Here is a 21,207-nt window from a genome sequence, read left to right as displayed (position 1 = left end):
AAACCTTAAATTTGGTCATTTCACGTTGTTGTTTTGCAGAGGACGACAAAGAAATGTACCAAAGTGTATAATGCACGTGCAGAGCCTGTGTTTTCCTAATTGAAACTATTGTTTACTGACGTTCTCGTTGACGTCGTCGTCGTCGCTACTTAAGGTCCCTAAATATATAGGAGAATCTTTGTTTCCTTTTCTGCTTAATTAACAAATTATATAGGAGAATCTTTGTTTCCTTTTCTGCTCAATTAACAACATTAGCATAAAAGACAAAGTCAGATATAAATAAATGCACTCTGTAAATAAAAATAGCTTGCCAAACTTAGTACTCGCTGAACACTACAGCAAGATATGTAAGCTAGTTTTTGATATGATAATAGGTTAGATAGCTTTCAAAGTATCGACCATGGTTTAATTCACAAAGAATCTATGGCTGGGTGGCAAGACAAAGATACATTCTTTGTAAATTTTTACAGTCTTTGAAAGCTGACTTCTCCGATATTTAACAAATCGCACTGACATTCGCCCTGGTTACCAAGTTTGACATGCTTTTTGAGTTTATGGTTTCCACTTGTTCGTAGCCTGTTGTTTGAAATATGCTGGGAGTAAGGCAAAATGTTAACAGCCCTCAGCAAAGATTCTCCTTTTTGTGACATCTAAATTTACAGAGGAAGTCAAACGGGATTATTTTTAAATGTAATAAGGCCTTAATGTTCAAGTCATAAGCTTTTGAATTGAAAGAAAAACGAATGACTATACGACAAAACCCAGCACGTTTTCATCCTGTATTACTTGTCGCATCAATTAATTACCTGAAGGCGAACTCGTGGGTGGAGTTGCTGGCGTCGTAGTCGGTGCTTGGCTTGTTGCCACTGCTAAGGATTGAATGTTGTTCAAAATTGTGCAAGATTTTACAAAGAATGTATTGTTGAGTGGCAAGTCTTGCCACCAAACGATACATCGTTTGGAAATTTTTACAGTCTTTAAAAGTTAATCACCAAGTCTGACATGCTCTTTTAGTTTATGATGTCTATTTGTTTGTCGCATGTTGTTTCAATTACAGTCGAACTTCCAGTAAGCGACAACCGAAAGGCCAAGATTTAGTGGTCGCTTACGAGAGTCAAACTAGTGGGGGGCTCTTCCCGGGAACAGGTCTGACATATCTACTTATTCGAAGAGAATTTATTGTATAAATTTTCCTAGTCACAATACGAGCAGTGATAGATTCTTCTTAAAAGTTCGTCGTAAACTCTGACTGGTGTATTACGTACAGCGAATATAGAGATCAGACCATGTGTCAAGTGGTCGCTTACAATAGGTTAAAAAAAAGGCAAATTATAATGCCGTCACCTAGAAGACTGGTCGAGGTCTTTTACGAGAGGTTCCAACTATAGGGTTTTGACTGAGAAAATTTTGGTGTTTTGGATAGGTGGTCCCTTATGGAAGGTGGTCGCTTACGAGAGGTGGTCACACATTGAATTTGGACTGTATGCTAATGAGACAAAATGTTAACAGTGACGTCAACAAAGATTCTCTTTTTTATGACATCTAAGTGTACAGAGGAAGTCAAACGTGGCTCCACTTTTAAATCAAATTTACTTCTTTACACATTGGGAGCAAGGTCAATTGTAGGTTCCCATTTTCCCTTGAGAGGAATGAAATGATGTAAAGTATATGAAATGATTCATAAATGAACTGCGGATGTAGATGAAAGTGAGAAGTGATCATCGCAGTGAATTTTCCAATTTATGCAATTTTTGAAGCCCCAATGTGTGGCTTCATAGCTCAGTTGGTAGAGCATCGCGCCGGTAACGCGGGTGTCACGGGTTCGAATCCCGTTGAAGCCTGAATTTTTTCAGGCTTCTAATTTCCAATTGCATAAATTGGAAAATTCGCTGCGATGATCACTTCTCACTTTCATCTACATCCGCAGTTCATATATGAATCATTTCATATACTTTACATCATTTCATTCCTCTCACGGGAAAATGGGAACCTACAATTGACCTTGCTCCCAATGTGTGGCTTCATAGCTCAATTGGTAGAGCATCGCACCGGTAACGCGGAGGTCACAGGTTTGAATCCCGTTGAAGCCTGAATTTTTTTCAGGCTTCTAATTTCCAATTGCATAAATTGGAAAATTCACTGCGATGATCACTTCTCACTTTCAGAATTTACTGTATACATTTTCCAAGTTACAATACGAGCAGTGCTAGGTTGTCATTAAAAGTTCCTCTTAAACTCTGACTGGTGAATTAGATACAGCGAACAAAAAGATCAGAAGATTTGTCAAGTGGTCGCTTACAACACGTTAAAAACGATTGCAAATTATAATAACGTCACTTGAAAAAGTGGTCGTGGTCGCTTACGAGAGGTTCTAACTATAGGAATTTGACTGGGAAAAATTGGTGTTTTAGATAGGAGGCGATCGCTTACGAGAGGTGGTCACACATGGAAGTTGGGCTGTATGCTGATGAAACAAAATATTAACAGTAACGTAAACAAAGACTCTCTCTTTTATGGCATGTAAGTGTGCGGTGGAAGTGAAACGTGGCTCCACTTTTAAATCAACATGACTTCTTTACAAGCCCTTTATGCGCAAGACTTAAGCTTTTGAGTGGCATGAAAAACGAATGACTACAGGAAGAAACCCTCCATGTTTTCAGCCTGTATAACTGGTCTCATCATTTAATTACCTGAAGGCGAACTCGTGGATGGAAGTACTGGCGTCGTAGTCGGTGCTTGGCTTGTTATAACTGAGAAAAGATTCAATTCAAGATTTTACAAAGAATGTATGGCTGGGTAGCAAGTCTTGCCACCAATCGATACATCGTTTGTAAATTTTTACAGACTTTGACAGCTGATCACCAAGTGTGACATGCCCTTTTATTTGTGTTGTTCATTTGCTTGTAGCATGTTGTTTGAATTATACAGTGAAACCTGTATATAACGGTCACCCTTGGGAAATGGCCAGGTGACCGTTATACACAGGGTGACCGCTGTACACAGGTTTTCTTTAAACTTCCCCGAAAATCAATAAATAGCATTTTAATGTGCAAATAATCACTCAATTTACGTTTAATTGACAATAGCGAGTAACAGCAACTCAATAATCACGATAAAAAGGCCCATAAAATGTCCGTGGAGTACTTATACGGGAGGTGCAGTAAAAGTCTACTGGAAGCTAATGAACAACGTCTTGGGAAAATCACTCACTTTACATTTATTGACATCAATTTTAAACAGAAACGCAATAAATACAAAAATGCCCATAAAATGTCCGTGGTGTACTTTAAGGGAGGTGTACTGTATACTTTCATCTAAGTTTCCTTGTAGGAAAAGTTTTTAATGTAACAATATGGATTTCCAGAAGAAAAAAAAATCGGTTATAGTTTTCTCATATTTCGGAACTCGAAGCTTGATTTCATGAAGTATGTCATTGACTTTACTCAGTGTGAAAGAAAGTTCTTCATGTCCATAGTTCTGAGCAAAGTCTCTCAGCTGCTCTACAAGCCCGACTGCCTGTACTATTGTCTTGACAGCTGGCAGCTATTGTTTGAAGCAACGGCACTTTAATGTTTCTGCTGCAAGCATGTGCCGGACGTAGTAGTTGTGTTTAGTACTAATAGACGTAGTAGTTGTGTTTAGTACTAATATTTGTATTTTTGTGAGACCCCTGCCTTGGTGGCTGCTATTTAACGAACTGATGAATCGTAACCCAATTTCGTGACCGTTATATACAGGTAAAAAATAATGAAATCGTGGATTCAGGAAGTCTAAAGGGTGACCGCGTCCGTTATATACAGGTGACCGCTATATGCAGATCAACTTAACAGTAAATATAAGGGACGATTTTTGGGGTTCAGTGACCGTAATATACAGGGTGACCGCTATATACAGGGCCGTTATATACAGGTTTGACTGTAGTCGAATCTCCCGTAAGCGACCACCGAAAATGCCGAGATTTTGTGGTACCCGCTAACGAGAGTCGAACCAGAGGGGGCCTCTTCTGGGAACAGGTCTGACACAACTACTTATTCCAAGAGAATTTATTGTATACATTTTCCAAGTTACAATACGAGCAGTGCTAGGTTGTCATTAAAAGTTCCTCGTAAACTGTGACTGGTGTATTAGATACAGCGAACAAAGAGATCAGAAGATTTGTCAAGTGGTCGCTTACAACAGGTTAAAAACAATTGCAAATTATAATAACGTCACTTGAAAAAGTGGTCGTGGTCGCTTACGAGAGGTTCTAACTATAGGGATTTGACTGGGAAAAAATTGGTGTTTTGGATAGGTGGTCTCTTATGCGAGGTGGTCGCTTACGAGAGGTGGTCACACATGGAAGTTGGGCTGTATGCTGATGACACAAAACATTAACACTAACGTAAACAAAGACTATCTCTTTTATGGCATCTAAGTGTACGGTGGAAGTGAAACGTTGGCTGAGTGGTCTATTAGTGGTCCCGGTCGCTTGAGAGGTTTTAATTATAGGGCTCTGATTGGGAAAAATTTGGTGTTTTGGATGGGAGGTGGTCGCTTACGAGAGGTGGTCGCACATGAAAGTTGGACTGTATCCTGATTAAAAAAATATTAACAGTAACGTCAACAAAGATTCTCTTTTTTATGACCGTTCTAAGTGTACAGAGAAAACCAAACGTGGCTCCACATTTAAATCAAGTCTTAAGCTTTTGAGTGGTATGAAAAACGAATGACTAGACGAAGAAGCGTCTATGTTATCAGCCACTTAAATTTGTTTCATCAATTAATTACCTGAAGGCGAACTCATGGATGGAGGTATTGGCGTTGTAGTCGATTCTTGGCTTGTTACAACTGAAAAAGATTAAATTCAAGATTTTACAAAGAATGTATCGCTGGGTGGCAAGTCTTGACGCCAAAAGAGACATTCTTTGTTAAATTTTCCAGTCTCTGACAGCTGAGATTCAACAAATCGCACAGACATTCACCATGATTACCAACTGTGCTTCTCTTCAAGGCCTTTTATCCGTTAGTCTTAAGCTTTCGAGTGGTAAGAAAACGAATGACTACACGAAGAAACCCTCCATGTTGTCAGCCTGTTAAACTTGTTCACTCAGATAAATACCTGAAGGCGAACTCGTGGATGGAGGTACTGGCATCGTAGTTGCTGCTTGGCTTGTTGTCAATGCAAAGAACGCAAAGTATCGTTCAAGGTTTTGCAAAGAATGTATGGCTGAGTGGCAAATCTTGCCTTCAAACGAGACTTTGTTTGTAAATTTTTACAGTCTTTGAACACCAAGTGTGACATGCTCTTTTAATTTACGTTGTCCATTGCTCGCAGCATTTGTTTGATTTACAGAGGAACCTTCCGTGAGCAACCACCGAAAATGCCAAAATTTAGTGGTAGCTTGCGTCAGAGTCGAACCAGAGAGGGGCTCGTCCGGGAACAGGTCCGACACATCTACTTATTCGAAGAGAATTTATTGCATACATTTTCCAAGTTACAATACGAACAGTGCTGGGTTGTCATTAAAAGTTCCTCGTAAACTCTGAGTGGTGTATTACATACAGCGAACATAGAGATCAAACCATGTGTCAAGTGGTCGCTTGCAATAGGTTAAAAGACAATTGCAAATTATAATGCCGTCACCTCAAAAAGTGGTCGCGGTCGCTTACGACAGGGCCCAGCTATAGGGCTTAAAGGGCTTTCAAGATTAGGGCTTTTGGATACGTGGTCGCATATGGGAGGTTGTCACACATGGAAGTTGGACTGTATGCTAATGAGACAAAATGTTAACAGTAACGTCAACAAAGATTTTCTTTTTTATGACATCTAAGTGTACAGGGGAGGTCAAACAAGGTTCCAATTTTAAATCAAATTGACTTCTTTACAAGCCCTTAATGCGCAAGTCTTAAGCTTTTGAGTGGTATGAAAAACGAATGACTACACCGACAAACCCTCCATGTTTGCAGCCTGTATAACTGGTCTCATCATTTAATTACCTGAAGGCGAACTCGTGGATGGAAGTACTGGCGTCGTAGTCGATTCTTGGCTTGCTACAACTGAAAAAGATTAAATTCAAGATTTTATAAAGAATGTATGGCTGGGAGGCAAGTCTTGCCAAAAAACGATACATTCTTTTTCAAACTTTACAGTCTTTGACAGCTGAGATTCAACAAATCGCATTAACATTCACCCTGATTACCAACTGTGCTTCTTATGCGCCAGTCTTGAGCATTTGAGTAGTATAAGAAACGACTGACTACACGATGAAACCCTCCATGTTATCAGCCACTTAAATTTGTTTCATCAATTAAGTACCTGAAGGCGAACTCGTGGATGGAAGTACTGGCGTCGTTGTCGTTGCTTGGCTTGTTATAACTGAAAAAAGATTAAATTCAAGATTTTATAAAGAATGTATGGCTGGGTGACAAGTCTTGACAAAAAACGATACATTCTTTTTCAAACTTTACAGTCTTTGACAGCTGAGATTCAACAAATCGCATTGACGTTCACCCTGATTACCAACTGTGCTTCTTATGCGCCAGTCTTGAGCATTTGAGTGGGGTAAGAAACGGCTGACTACACGAAGAAACCCTCCATGTTATCAGCCACTTAAATTTGTTTCATCAATTAAGTACCTGAGGGCGAACTCGTGGATGGCGGTACTGGCGTCGTTGTCGTTGCTTGGCTTGTTATAACTGAAAAAAGATTCAATACAAGATTTAACAAAGAATGTATGGCTGGGTGGCAAGTTTTGACACCAAACGATACATTCATTGTCAATGTTACAGTCTTTGACAGCTGAGATTCAACAAATCGCACTGACGTTTACCCTGATTACCAACTGTGCTTCTCATCAAGGCCTTGATGCGTTAGTCTTAAGCATTTGAGTGGTATGAAAAAAGGAGTAAATGAAGAAATCCTCCATGTTTACAGCCTGTATAACTTACGAGAGTCAAACCAGAGGGGGGCTCTTCTGGGAACAGGTCTGACACATCTACTTATTCGAAGAAAATTCATTGTGTACATTTTCCAAGTTGCAATACGAGCAGCGATACGTTGTCATTAAAAGTTCCTCGTAAACTCTGAGTGGTGTATTAGATACAGTGAACATAGGGATCAGACCATGTGTCAAGTGGTCGCTTACAACAGGTTAAAAACAATTGCAAATTATAATAACGTCACCTGAAAAAGTGGTCGCGGTCGCTTACGAGAGGTTCGGATTATAGGGCTTTGACCTAGAAAAATTTGGTGTTTTGGATGGGAGGTGGTCGCTTACGAGAGGTGGTCGCACATGAAAGTTGGACTGTATCCTGAGTAAACAAAATATTAATAGTAACGTCAACAAAGATTCTCTTTTTTTAAGACATTTAAGTGTACAGAGGAAGTCAAACGTAGCTCCACTTTTAAATAAAATTGACTTCTTTACAAGCCCTTAATGCGCAAGTCGTAAGCTTTTGAGTGGTATGAAAAACGAATGACTACACCAAGAAACCCTCTATGTTTTCAGCCTGTGTAACTGGTCTCATCATTTAATTACCTGAAGGTGAACTCGTGGATGGAGTTGCTGGCGTCGTAGTCGCTTTTTGGCTTGCTACAACTGAAAAAGATTCAATTCAAGATTTGCCACCAATCGAAACATCGTTTGTAAATTTTTACACTCTTTGAAAGGTGATCACCAAGTGTGACGTGCCCTTTTAATTTATGTTGTTCATTTGCTCGTAGCATGTTGCTTGAATTACAGTGGAACCTCCCGTAAACGACCACCGAAAATGCCAAGATTTACTGGTCCCTTATGAGAGTCGAATCAGAGAGGGGATCTTCCGGGAACAGGTCCAACACATCTACTTCTTCGAAGAGAATTTATTGCATACATTTTTCTAGGTACAATACGAGTAGTGCTAGGTTGTCATTAAAAGTTCCTCGTTAACCCTGAGTGTCAAGCGGTCGCTTACAACAGGTTGAAAACAATGGCAAATTTCCAACTACCATCAACTCTCGCCTTGCGGACACCTCGCTATTACGGACACCTCGATAATGAGGACAGCAGCTGAATTTCCGGCCAAAATGAATTAGAGACGTTTGACTGAAATAAATTCCCGCTATTACGGACTCTAGCTATTAAGGACACTAACTCGCAGTCCTGAGGGTGTCCGGAATAAAAGGAGTTGACTGTATAGGGCTTCGACTGGGAAAAATTTGGTGTTTTGGATAGGTGGTCGTTTATGGGAGGTGATCGCTTACGAGAGGTGGTCGCACATGGAGGTTCGTCTGTATGCTAATGAGGGAAATATTTAACAGGGAAGTCGGCAAAGACTCTCTTTTTTATGACATCTAAGCGTACAGGGGAAGTCAAATGTGGTTCCACTTTTAAATCTTTGACTTCTCTACAAGGCCTTAATGCGCAAGTCATAAAATGGTATGAAAAACGAATGACTTCACGAAGAAATCCTCCACGTTTTCGGCCGTATAACTTGTCTCATCAATTATATTAATTACCTGAAGGCGAACTCGTGGATGGGCTTCCTGGCATCGTTGTCGGTGCTTTGCTTGTTGCTGAAAAGGTTTAGGTAATTCAACTGTTAGTAAACAAAGCTTATGGCTCAGCAATATTTTGGAAATGAGTTCGATGCGTCTCTGAATATTACTATAGTAAAACAAGCAGTCATCAGCGATAAATTGGCAATATGAAAAATCCTGTGAAATTCAACATTTCTCTAATTATGTTTGCTTAGCCTCAACCATGGAGAAAAAAAAGCATGCTGAATCAATGACTACTTCCGTGTTGTCAGTTTTCGTAGTTGTTACAGCTCTAAGTGACTTTTGATGGCTTCACTGCAACAAGAGACGGACATTTGAGAAAGGTGCTAGCTGTAGCAGGAGTTATAGGTGGTTTATTTACCCAAGTTGTAACCAATTAAACTAGTTTGTTGCAGCCACAACAAGCAAGAGTACAGCACGATAAACGACGCTCTCCTGGTAATTATTCCATACATTTCCTCATAATTGTTTTCTCCGTAAAGTGTGACAAATTCCAGCATTGTTTAAACCAATGCAGATGCGCATGCCCGTGAGCTGAAAGTTAAGTAACAATTGATTTCTCTTCATGTCACTGCGGTTTCCAGTTGGTAGGTTGAAACCGTGTTAAGTTTTCTGATATTATACGGCGTTCAATTGTTACGCATTGCACACACACTATGGAGAAAATGAGTTGACTCGAAGTAGGCAACTCCCGAAGCGTAAGCTAAAGACACCTCTAAAGTTAATAGGTTTCAGTAGCAAAACCGCGTAAGCACCTTAGTTGAGGATGAAAGTGCCCATTGTTTTCTATATTTCCGTACATTTCTCTCTTAATTCGGGACACGACCACAAGGTCTTTTTCTTTATCTCGCTTGAAACTCCTTCTTAGTGCTAACGCTCAGTTGGAAATTCATAGGTTCACCTCACCACTTAAACTTTCACTGTAAAGGTTAGTTTTTTTTTATGTAACACTTTTTTCATTGGTGCTGCACGTCGTAGCATTCACAGCACTTTTTCACTATTAACGATTTTTACTGCCAACACTTGTTGTACGTACTGACTCAGCAAGTAAGACTGATTTATTGTTATCACTTACCGGTTGAAACAGAGTCAGAGTTCACTTGAACGTAATTTGCTTTAAATCCCTGGAACCTTTTGGTATAACCACCATCGGAGACAAAAAATACGTCCAGGCTCTCACCGAACGAATGAATTGATATATTTGCCATGTTTACATTTGCACATATCCGTCCACTCGAGGTACCGTTAGAATAGGAACCATTGTTAATTTCAAGATAATCACACGTGCAAGATAGTCCACACTGTTGTATTTGCAAGTATTCGATGGTCAAGACAACACGTTGGCCTTTACTTGCTGTAATTCTCCAGTTGCACGCCTGGTTGCCTGGGTAATGTCTCGGGTAGAAAGGACTGGTGATGACTCCGGATGTTTCATTCAGGATTATCGACCTTGGACACACTACAGGACAACACAAGTTAGACTGAATTTGTATAAAAAGTTGGAGACAGCTGTGATAGCTCAATTTTTTGACGAAAAATACTGAAGATAACTCTGATTCTCTAGAGCGCCCGAGTTCTGGATTATTGGATGATGCATTCCAGAAATTTGATTGGATTAGTGGTCATGGTATATATGGGCCATTATACCATCCCCGAGAAATAGAGACCATTTAATTGTCTTCTGGTAGTTCTTGCAAAGCGAAATCAGCAAGATCTACAGCAATATTTCTTGACTGTTTTCAATAAATCAATTATTCCACTCACGCTTGTTGGATATGAGATGGCTATACCCAACTCGGCGCTACCTCATTGGAATGTTTATAATATATTTTTTAGTAATATACTTCACATTTGATCCATTTACAGTGCGACTACTATTACCGGGGTCTTTAACACTGGCCAATCAGATCACAGTAGGATGCAAATAGTGACGATTCCAAACTTTTGGGTTTTAACTGTTGTTTTCCGTCTACTCGTGATTGGTTCAATAGGCTTTGGTTGAAATTCATTGTTCTTGTCCTGCAATCTGATTGGCCAGTTTTGTTTAAGTGACCCCGGTAACAGTAGTCGCACTGTAGAATTCAGTGAGGTATGCTTTACATTTTTTGTTAAGATAATCACCCAATCTCAAACGTTACTACCAACCTGGACAATATTAAGAACGAAGAAAGTGCTGATTAATAGTATTGATGTCAGTGCTAAGAAGTATAAGTCTAAGAAGTATTAAAAAAAATACGTTTACATATTCTAGTGTCTATAAGATCAGATGAAGCGATTTCTGTAAACACTGTAAATATCAGTGCAACTTGTGGATAACGTCAGATCATTAGATAATTTTTTTGGCCAATTTATGTAGAACAGTCAGCTCCGACTTTAAACGGTGACCTTTTAAAAATTGAGCAAACATGATCAAATATCCTACCTTTGGAAACAATTAATTGGCGTGTTTCTTCAGTCTTCAATTATTTTTTAATTTTTATTACTTTCAACTCTTGTTACTTTTATTTTTTATAACATTCAGTGCTCGTCTATTGGTTTTGGTCATTTTGTTCAATCTTGAGTTTTTGTCGAAAACTTCAAGATGGTGATCCAGGATGGCCACCATATGGAAATGGTAACCTATCCTCACTTCGTTTGATGCTATCACTTCTAATTGCAAACTTTAAAGGAAATATTTCGTCGTTTTATGCATCAGCTAAATTTTATTGTCATAGCTCCAATACACTCTAAGTTAGAGAGGTAAATAGAAACCTCCTCGCCAACCGGAATACCTGCTATAAGAGAGACCAGCAAACTCCGTACGTAAACTTACCTGAGTCAGTAGTGATGGCCGTGTAGGATGCATTAAATCCCGAGTACTGACCACTGAGAGAGATAAATATCACTTGAATGGAATTGCCCACAGAGTACACAGGAGTAGGATAGTCACGAAACAGATGGAATGGCCGATATCCATCATCAGACCAAACATTTGTGATCGTAAGACGTGATCCGTTTCTCGACGGGTAACCTAGCCGAAAGTGATGAAAGCTGAGTTTGATGATGTAGCCACTAGGAACTGTGATATTCCAGATGCATCTGATGTAGTTTGGGAAGTTGTTTGGAAAATTCGGGCTTGAAAAGGATCCTCTTGATCCGGTAAGGATCTCACCAGAGGTACAAGCTGTGGAGGAAATTATGGTGGAGTTGTACACGCTGTAGTAATATTTTTTGCGATAGATTTAAAGTAGTCTGCAGTACATCAGCACTATTTTCGGATACCAAATAATCTACAAATTCCTACTGGTAAAATGAGTTAGTCTTTAAAGCTGCTTCTTAAAATTTAAGGTGTTGTGTTAACATCATTACTGAAACATTAAAAGACATTTGCTTGTGTGTCGAGTGTGAGTCCAAAAATAAATTATCATACAAAGATATATACAATTTTAGAAATGACACAAAACTCCCAATAGTAATAACAAAATGCCCTGGCGGCACAAGGGGCGTTCGAGGAACCAGCCGTACACAATCCAAAAATAACTCATGCACTGTTTGCATATCTATGTTTGGTTACGTCCACATTAGCTTCTAGAACATATTTTTTATATAAGATTCGACTCCTTGTTAGCCTTTTATGATTCTTTCTTACACTCAATTCCTCAAAGCAAAAAGTCCATTTGTAAATACTCTCAGGAAGAGTTTTCAGGCCTGAGAAGTGTTTTTTATATCCGCTTCAGTTTTTTCAATTTCCATCATAACAAAATTGGAATTACTACTTAGTTATTCTCTTCTGTCTGGTATTGCACTCGACAATGGAAAAACGCGAGTGTAATAGTGTCGGTATTAGGCCCTGGTCAAACGTCGTATTTCACATGAACCGAACTCAATTTAAATAATTAACATGAGCATGAGTTAAATTCATGTGAAGTTCGGCGTTTGACCCAATTAAGTTTGTCTGATTGTATTTGGCTCTGCTAAGCCGTTCTTCACGACTGAACTGCAGAAAATCGATGTAGCTGCTGCTAATTTCACTCAGCACTCTGCTTTATTCGATAACTTCACCATTAACAGACACATCCCGACGGTAACAAATCCGTACCAGAAAAAAAAGGCAAAGATTAAATGAAAAATGTTAAAGTGCCTATGAGCCGAAAATTGTTTTTATTTAGTTTTAGAGGTTGATATCACGTGGTATTTTGGCCGCGCGATTCAAATACCATTTTTGAGAGTAAAATAGCACGACTTTGAAGGCTTGTAAAATCGCCATTTTTAAGCCTAGAGTTCTCAAACTTTAGAAACCTGTATTTTTAAAGGTAAACTTTAAAACTAAATGGAAACAATTTTCGCTTCATAGGCACTTTAAAAAATACTACAAGTGACGACAACTGAGAAACAATCGAAAACGAACGACTACCATAGAAACGTACCTTATCGGTGATTTTACAGTAAATTAACCAAGACGGAAAAACGGCGAAACACAACTATAAAACACTAAAAACGATGCGCACACTAAAAACGTATGCAAAGAAACTGGCTAAAGTAGGGTAAAAGGAGTGACAGAAAGGCTTTTTACATACGTGATGATCCATAAGGTGTGGGGGGCGAAAGGTATGAAAGGCGTAGCGTAAACAAAAGAAACGAAAGTAAGTGTAAATTAGGCGCGCCAGAAAGAACTATTTAACTCGCTGTAACAATCGTTTTTCGGTCAAACGCAGATCTTCACATGAGCCGAACGCCCGAACGTAATGCATGAATTTGTTAATTAATGTATTTCTAATAAAACTATAAATTCGTGACTCGCAAAACCTCGCGAAGCTAGGGCTGGGTGGACAGTTTAATCGAAGTGATGTTGTCTTTTGTCCTTGCTCTGTGGTGTCCTGATGTCTGCTTCTTCTACGTTGCTCGTGCTGAGTTTCGTTGTTTAATCTCCCTCGGCGAATTTGTCTTGTACCTTGTGCGTCCTCCTTTTGTTCATTAGCATCACAATTTGGTCGTGTTTCACCAATAGTAAACATTTGCCGCTGCTCGATGAATAAACACGTTCAGCTCTCAATGAATAAACACGAGTTGCGTCTGACGCCGTTGGACTATTGTCAGGAAACGGCACGGACATCTTCAACGATATATATTATAAATATATTTTTCGCTTTAATTCGCGCGGCTTAGCTCCGCTCGGGCCGACAAATTTATAAACCTCGCTTTGCGAGGAACAACTGTGATAGTTATTACAAGACTTTAGTCCAAATGAGCTTAAAGGGGGCAACTGTTATAGCCCTGCTTGTCTAAATCACAGTCGTTTTTCAAGTAATGAATCTGACGTTACTAGACGGACTGAAAGCCTGAACTAAGCCAGTTATTTCAGGATATGAGGAATGAAAGTAAATTGCTGGGGTTTTGTTTGAAGGTCCTCATTAAGAACACGATTTCTTGTTTAAAAATTCAAAATTACGAAGGCACTGTCTCCTGTGCATTTGATTGCTACAGTTTATTGCGAGATGATTAATCACGCAGACGAGAATATCAACCCGTTCGAGGAATCAGCATCTTTCAATATGCAATATGTAGTCCTATAATCCGTGACTATTGCAAGTAATTAAAGTAGCTATCATATTTTCTTAGTACGTTTCAATACATCTCGGTTATTTTCGAGGTATCCAAGTTAACACCTTTAATATTCTCAAGCTACCAAAATATAAAAACCTTTTCTGACTTACCTGTGATTATGGCACTGCGGTTTACTTGAACGTACGTTGCCTTAAATCCAGAGTGCGCCTTCGAATAAGTACCATCGGAAAGAAACAGCACCTTCAAGCTCTCACGATACGAAACGAATATGAGAGGCCAGTGACAATAATAATAGTAATAATAATACCAATAACTATGATAAGGATGATAACAGTTAAAATAATGATGATAATCATAAAAATAAAAATAATGATCATAATTTGAATAATAATTATAGTCATAAATATCACATCGTCTTGTTCCATTTATTTGATATAAAGTATCAAAACTTGAGCCATTTTGAATTTCTAGGTGATCGCATGTACAGGACCAGGGTCTACACTTATGAATGGACATGTATTCGATGATCAACATCACGTGGTTTTCTGTACTTGCTGTGATTTGCCAGCTGCATCTCTGGTTGTCTGGATAATTTCTGGGGTAGAAAGGACTGGTGATGACTCCTGATGTCTCATTCAGGATTGCCAACTTTGGACACACTGCAAAACAACAAACAAGTCAATTTCGATTTTGCTGTAAAAGGTACATTTTTTACAATTACCTACCGAATTCTTGACCTTTCGATTGTAAAATCCAGTCCCAAGTTCATTATTTCAAAACAAAATAATTTCAATTTTTTTGAAATATACTGTTAAGTAAGTAAAATCAACATGACATGAATTTCATGTGTATCCCCTTGAGTCACTTTCGGCGTGATCTACTTTTGTCAACTTTTTGATTCAAATGTGATTGACTGCGCAAACGTCACAAAAATTCCGACTCCCCCATCTGCCAAACGTTATCCCCCCCCCCCCCCCCCCGACGAGCATGCGCTGTACAAAGACAGTTTCGCGACCGGGAATGGCGAGCTATCAAAAGTCATTGCTGCTATCGCACAGAGTGATGGAAATGTGTTTCTCGTGTTTCCGAACACTAAATATAAATGCTTGAGAAGGGAATTTCCCATTTGCAATAAATGCTCAGTGTTTCAAGCAACAGCTGTCGTCTCTGATACACTGTTCTCAGAGCTGTATGTAATGCGAGTCTTCTCTTTCTATTTTTCGCAATTAATTGCTAAAGAAAGGCCCGACGAGTACTGTACGTCGGCATTTCGCCAGCAAGTCGTAGTAGAAACTAGCCGCGCATTGAATAGCGCAGGGACACGTGATTATTACCGTGTTTTAATGAAGATCAACTTGTGAATTAGGATCGCAATGCAGCTTCGACGTTTGCTACCATGCACGCTGGAATTAAGTCGACTCTTTGTCGAATCTATTTTTAATAAATTCGACGCCACATAGATTCGACGTTGGCCTTAGTTAGTTAAAGCAACGCCGTGACTATTGAATTTCACGTTTTACAGCAATTCTCATCAGTACTGACACTGCGAGCCTCATAACAGTGTCCTGTCTGATTATGCCTGGTCCAGAAAAAAAAAACGATTTTTGAAATCGGCATTAATTGACGTAAAATATGCAAAAATCCCTCTCACATTAGCTCATGCATAATTCATGCGGAGAAAAACAAAGGAAATCGATACCGTGAAGCATTTTGTACATTTCGTAAATTTTGTTAAGTATTTGTGCTTAAATAGGCTACTCCGAGAAACTCGTATATTTCATTAATTGCTATGTTGCAAATTTTGGCAAGGTTATAATTTATAACTATTTTTTGTGCTGCGTACAATCAACTCCCTTTATTACGGACACCCTCGGGACCGCGAGTTAGGTTCCTTAATAGCGTGAGTCCGCAATAGCGAGAGTTTATTTCAGTCAAACGTCTGTAATTTATTTTTGCCGGGGATTTAGCTGCTGTCCGTATTATCGGGGTGGCCGTAATAGCGAGGTGTCCGCAAAGCAAGGGTCTACTGTAATAAACTTGCATCACCCAAATAATGTTCGCCGCTCAGTAGTTTGCCATCCGATCTGAAGCCATTGCGTTAACTTGCTTGTTTATTGGTTTTCCAGTAGGAGCAGGTAAAGCAATTTCTGTAAATTCTGGGATAACTTGTATTATTTGCGGCAGATTGATAAAGAGGGTTTTCAGTTAGAGGACCGCAGTCAAGTAACAGGTCTTCCCTTTCCCTTACTGTTGACCCAGCATCCCCCCCCCTCCCCACCCTCCTTCATTATATTGTCGCCTGGCACAAGTCAGCTTTGTGGTAGATTTTCAATTTAGGGGTTGCTCTGGGCAAGAAAGTAACTTTCCACTTATTTTCAAATTCATTAAGCAGATATCATGTTGTGACATTCTGTTCAACTTCTATATATGAAGGAAAATCCGTAGGGCAACTTACCTGAATCATAAGTGATGGCCATGTAACATGCATTAAATCCTGAGTACTGATAAACTTGAGATGTAAATGTCACTTGAATGAAATTACCCACAGAGTACACTGGAGAAGGAAGTGATGAACCATACAACTGGAACGGCTGATAGCCATTATCAGAAGCAACATTTGTGATGGTAAGACGTGACGAACCCAACGAAAAGTGGTGAAACGTGATTTTGATGATGTACCCATTGGGAACAGTAATATTCCAGGTACAACTGCTGTATTGAGGGAAGTTGCTTGGAAAATTGGGGCTTGTAAAGAATCCACTTGATCCAGTAAGGTATTCCCCAGAGTCACAAGCTGTGAATGAAATTAACGTTTTAGGGGGCGACTACTCCGCGGCAGCACTGAAACCTGTTGTTGTGGTTGTTGTTTTTATGCGGCTTAATTCCAACAAATAATTAAAGAGCCGTTATTCCTTCCGTTGAATAACTCTCAAAATTGATTTATTTCTTAACCAAAGGCATGTATACAAATTCAATTTTTCATAGACAATGAAATACCTCTTTGAATGTAAATATGTGAAACATATACAGGGCTTGAGACTAACTTTTTTGCTCACTAGCCCAGTGGCTATTGACAACTTTGATTTCGCTAGCCAAAACCAATTTTCTACTAGCCAGAACTTTCAAGCATTGGTGGAGTTGCAGAAGGGTAGACATTTTAACTTTTATATTATACGATGTTGATAGGGAAAAAATGTCGCAAACTTGTAGACACGACTTCGTCAGGTATTTCATTGTCATCCTGTTAAGCCACATCGCATCCATTACTAACTTGTGTTGCTTCCTAATCGCACGTGGGGCTCGTACAGGAAGTTGCACTGATGGACGTCAATCATTTCCGCCCTTTTTTCCAAAGCTTAATACCCATATCCTGCACATACTGAGTAAGAACCCATCTCAGGTTGCCCGAAATAAGCTTCGATGAGTCAGAATCGGAGAATCATTTAAAATCTTGAACCGTATTTAGATACTAAAGACGGCCTTTTCTCAATTGGCAGGCATTCAAACAATTCAATTTCTGTGCGTATTCCCAACAAAACATTTGCATAAAAGTAATGTGACGGACTGTATACAAACAAATTTGTTTAAAAAAGATGAAAGAAAAATCACCCAGTTTTTTTATTTTATTTTATTTTTAGTTCTGTTCAAGACAAATTGTCAAATTCATTCGATTTACGTTTCACTGGTTTTCTTAGCTTGTCGGTCTTCTCGGACGTGTTGTCTAATATTTATTATAGCAAACATTCCTTCCAAAAATGTTGATTCACGCATCCTTGTTAAGGTAATTTAACTTTAGTTCGAATTATAATTAGCTAACATAGAAATTAAATGTATTTCATAATCATAACTCCTCAACTTCCACAATAACAAATCTTTTTTCTGAAAGCGTTTACGTACGTGACCTGTTGACCTCGTTGTTCATGTAAATTGCAACCCGATCGCTGATCAACGTTGTGGTGATGAACTACGCTTGATTTCACACACAACCAATTACCTGTATCGACAGAAATGGTTTTCTGTCGCTTGACGCTCTTTACGGAAAAGGACAGAAAAAAGTTACCGTTTGTTCGCTTTTTGGTATTTCAGTTTTTCCATATTGTTTTATATTTGTCAACAGAGTACTTGTTAGTTCTGTTCTTTCAGAGTCGATTTCAATTTGCGGTTTCTTTCCACTATAAAAATGACTGAAATTTTCACTAGCCATTTTGGCTAGTGAAAGCTCAAAACCCACTAGCCAAAACTGCATTTCAACTAGCCTGTGGCTAGTTGGCTACCGTTAGTCTCGAGCCCTGAATTATATTTTGAACTGGGGATGAAACATCAAATAGAAGAAAGGTCCTCGCAGTTACTACGCAACTTAAGCAGTTGCGAAGAGAAATCCTGAAAAAAATTTAGGCTTGAACGGGATTCGAATCCATGACCTCTGCGATCCTGGTGCAGTGCTCTTCAAACTGAGCTATCAAGCCAGCTGGGAGCTGGTCATATTATGAAATACCTCTTTGTTTAGATTGTACTTGTAGTTTATTGCTAACCTGATGGAGTCGGAGTTGGGATTCCGGCGCTGGTCGTAGTCGGTGTTGGGCTTGGTGATTCTGAAAAATAATTCGTGCATCGTAAATGAACAGTTTTTAACACTTTTAGGTTTACATTTCTGTTCAAAAAACGTTAAGAGCGGTTGTCAGTAACTTTCGAGAATCCGGCGACAGAAGCGGAAATTCGAATTTTTTTTTATTTGCTCCAAAAGACCCTTTTGGTGAACTATTTTCAAAAATAATATTCAAAAGTTCCAGCGAATTTTTATTTTGGCAAAAATTGAGAAAGTTCGAAATCGGCCAAAACGCGACCGATGGCCCGATTGAAATTATGCAAATTAGTACATTTTTAAAACTCTCGTTCAAGACAAGGTAGCGTTTTCTCGAGTTGACACTTTCACAATCGTTTTTACATCCCTTGTGCTTGCTTCTGAATTATATTTTATCTCCACCTGAACATTCTTTCATTTAAAGTTGCCCACGTAAAGAATACAATGTTTGCTATTCCTTAGATAGAGTGATTTTTGCCATTTTTCAGATGACCATATCATCAAGGGTATACAAATATACTGGTGATGAAATCATTTTTTTGAACGGGCAATTGTTCTTATTTATCATGTTAAAATATTTAGTTTGGCCCGTGAAAAGCGAGCGCGCTAGGTCGAGATGTGTGGAATGCACTTTGACACAATTCGCCATTTCAGTACTTCATGTTCCTCCTGTTACTTTGCACTTATCAATACACTTCACGGAAGCTTTTAGATAAAAGCCAAGGTCTCTGTGTTCATTTCATGCTTTTATACACGTAAATAACTAGTTTCAAACTTGAGTGCTCCCCATATTAGCATTAGGTTATTAAATGATTCCTATCAGGTAAAATTTTCGAGTTTATATAGAGCCGTTCAAGCGAGATGAAAGCCGTTCGCAGGGAAATAACTTGAAATCAGTCAAATTAATACCCTGTCTCTCATATCATGCTACACTTCCAAACTACCGTTATTATTAAGCTAGAAAGTGTAAATGCTCCCTTTTTACGTGACCTAAAACAGAATTTGCCTAAAATATTACGAATAAAGTCCACCACAAGAAAAAACTGAAAAAATCGCGCACCGACGTATTAAAAATGTAAACATCAGCCGTTTCTCGACTTGCTACATGGATGAAACGCGTCCGTTATTTTACCTCTGTATACATTTATGATCAGAAAGTAGAAACAAAAAATCTTCTCTATGCCCATCTGTATAAATGCACTCGCCAATCAGGCTTTGATTTTCTGTATGTTTGTCGAAAATACTGAAGAATAGTGCAACATAATAATTTGTTACTGACTACTTGACTCATTCAATCACAACCGAATACATGTAACACGACTGGAAACTAGATATAAAGAAATGCTCTTACTTGTCTGCAATCGTTACTCACATTATATCTGGCGATATCACATCCCCGAGGCAAGGCTGAAAATTGTCTCAAAATCCGCATATTAGAGATTCAAAGTTTTGAACAGCGCAACAACCGTTCATTACGTGACAAGTGAAATGTGATACACAAGCGCGCGAAAAGCACCGGAATAAACATTGTCAAGATTCGCCCTTGTGATGACAGTGCGAAAATGATTTTTGAAATTACAAGAAGAAATTGTGGCAAGTCAAGGTCTGCAAGGTATATTTAATGGACTGAAACAATAATCATGTAGTTTTTCTCCTCTGAGATTCACTCTGTATTGTCTCTGCCGGATTCTCATCAATAAAATAACATTACAGGAAAAGTAAAACCGAAATTAATTTAAATCAAGTTAACAAATTAAGACCTTTTGAAACCTCAATGCGGTATTTCAATACTATCCTCAAACAAAAGGCTATTATATTTAGGAGAGTGAAGTTTGTCTTTCGCCATGGATCAATGCGCAAAAGTTGTGGATCAAGCTCAAAAGGTGCGCAATATTTGCAATGTGTTATACGGTTAATCAATGTAATAAGGACGTTCACCCTGAATGGAACGAAAAAAAAAATTTCTTTTTAGGTTAACTTGTTAAACCTAGCTTTAATGTCTGTTTGAGATGAGTCACTGATGGCGATAAAATGTTAACAGGAAATACACAACATTATTCTGCATTATTGCTTACGTACGGAAGGGCTGATCAAATTTTAAGATAAGAGTTTAACCTTAATTTATTTCCTAGCGCGCACTGGTGCCAAAGGATGAGGGGCACGACTGGTATTATTTCGTGTTCGATCTAAAAGACGGTGTTATCTCTTACGGGCCGTCACTGTGTAAGTCTGACGTTGTCATTATTAAATCCTCCTAACGTGCTCCAGAGTATCCACCATACGAAGAACCTTTGACAAGGACAGTGAGAGTATGTTTTGAACCTGTGTACCATAGTCCAGTGATTGTTCAATTTATATTGGTTTTTATATGGCATGGTTGAAGATATAACTTAATTGCGAGTTCCACTTGGATTGGGTTATTAATAAACCCACAGTACATGCATTGACAATGACAACGATTCTTTGCTGTTTATTCCTCGGTCTCCCTTCGTTGTTAAAGGTTTCTGACTGTTCCAGTTCACACGAAGGCCTTGCTTCTCTCGGTGGTGAGAGCATATAAAGA

The 21,207-nt window shown here is 38.9% G+C and overlaps 2 protein-coding genes and 1 non-coding gene across 47 annotated transcripts in view; 2 read left to right on the top strand and 1 right to left on the bottom strand.

Moving 5' to 3' along the window:
* Positions 1-21,207, bottom strand: part of LOC146459758 (cubilin-like) — a 407,624-nt gene that overhangs the window by 192,362 nt on the left and 194,055 nt on the right. For 14 of the 44 annotated variants that reach the window (XM_085088973.1, XM_085088977.1, XM_085088980.1 and 11 more), the window contains exons 8-19: positions 18,595-18,654; positions 16,518-16,856; positions 14,212-14,721; positions 11,331-11,681; positions 9,594-9,977; positions 8,477-8,533; positions 7,518-7,577; positions 6,616-6,675; positions 5,977-6,036; positions 4,768-4,827; positions 2,691-2,750; positions 807-866 (exon numbers count right to left, since the gene is read on the bottom strand). In XM_085088973.1, coding sequence (XP_084945099.1) covers positions 807-866; positions 2,691-2,750; positions 4,768-4,827; positions 5,977-6,036; positions 6,616-6,675; positions 7,518-7,577; positions 8,477-8,533; positions 9,594-9,977; positions 11,331-11,681; positions 14,212-14,721; positions 16,518-16,856; positions 18,595-18,654 — 2,061 coding nt within the window. Of the gene's footprint in view, positions 1-806; positions 870-2,690; positions 2,751-4,767; positions 4,828-5,976; positions 6,037-6,295; positions 6,356-6,615; positions 6,676-7,517; positions 7,578-8,476; positions 8,534-9,593; positions 9,978-11,330; positions 11,682-14,211; positions 14,722-16,517; positions 16,857-18,594; positions 18,655-21,207 lie in introns of all 44 variants that reach the window. The other 30 variants (XM_085088951.1, XM_085088960.1, XM_085088961.1 and 27 more) reach the window with 15 other exon arrangements.
* Positions 1-21,207, top strand: part of LOC146459763 (oxidation resistance protein 1-like) — a 354,795-nt gene that overhangs the window by 246,893 nt on the left and 86,695 nt on the right. The gene's annotated exons all lie outside the window — the stretch shown is intronic.
* On the top strand, positions 1,769-1,841 carry Trnat-ggu (transfer RNA threonine (anticodon GGU)). Its single transcript has one exon. It is a non-coding gene; the product is annotated as a tRNA-Thr (tRNA).

The sequence above is a fragment of the Pavona decussata genome, unplaced genomic scaffold (genome assembly GCF_977016875.1).
Source record: "Pavona decussata unplaced genomic scaffold, jaPavDecu1.1 SCAFFOLD_217, whole genome shotgun sequence".
Lineage (NCBI taxonomy): Eukaryota > Metazoa > Cnidaria > Anthozoa > Scleractinia > Agariciidae > Pavona > Pavona decussata.
Note: the sequence above shows the minus strand (reverse complement) of the source record. Positions and strands in the feature narration are given on the sequence as shown.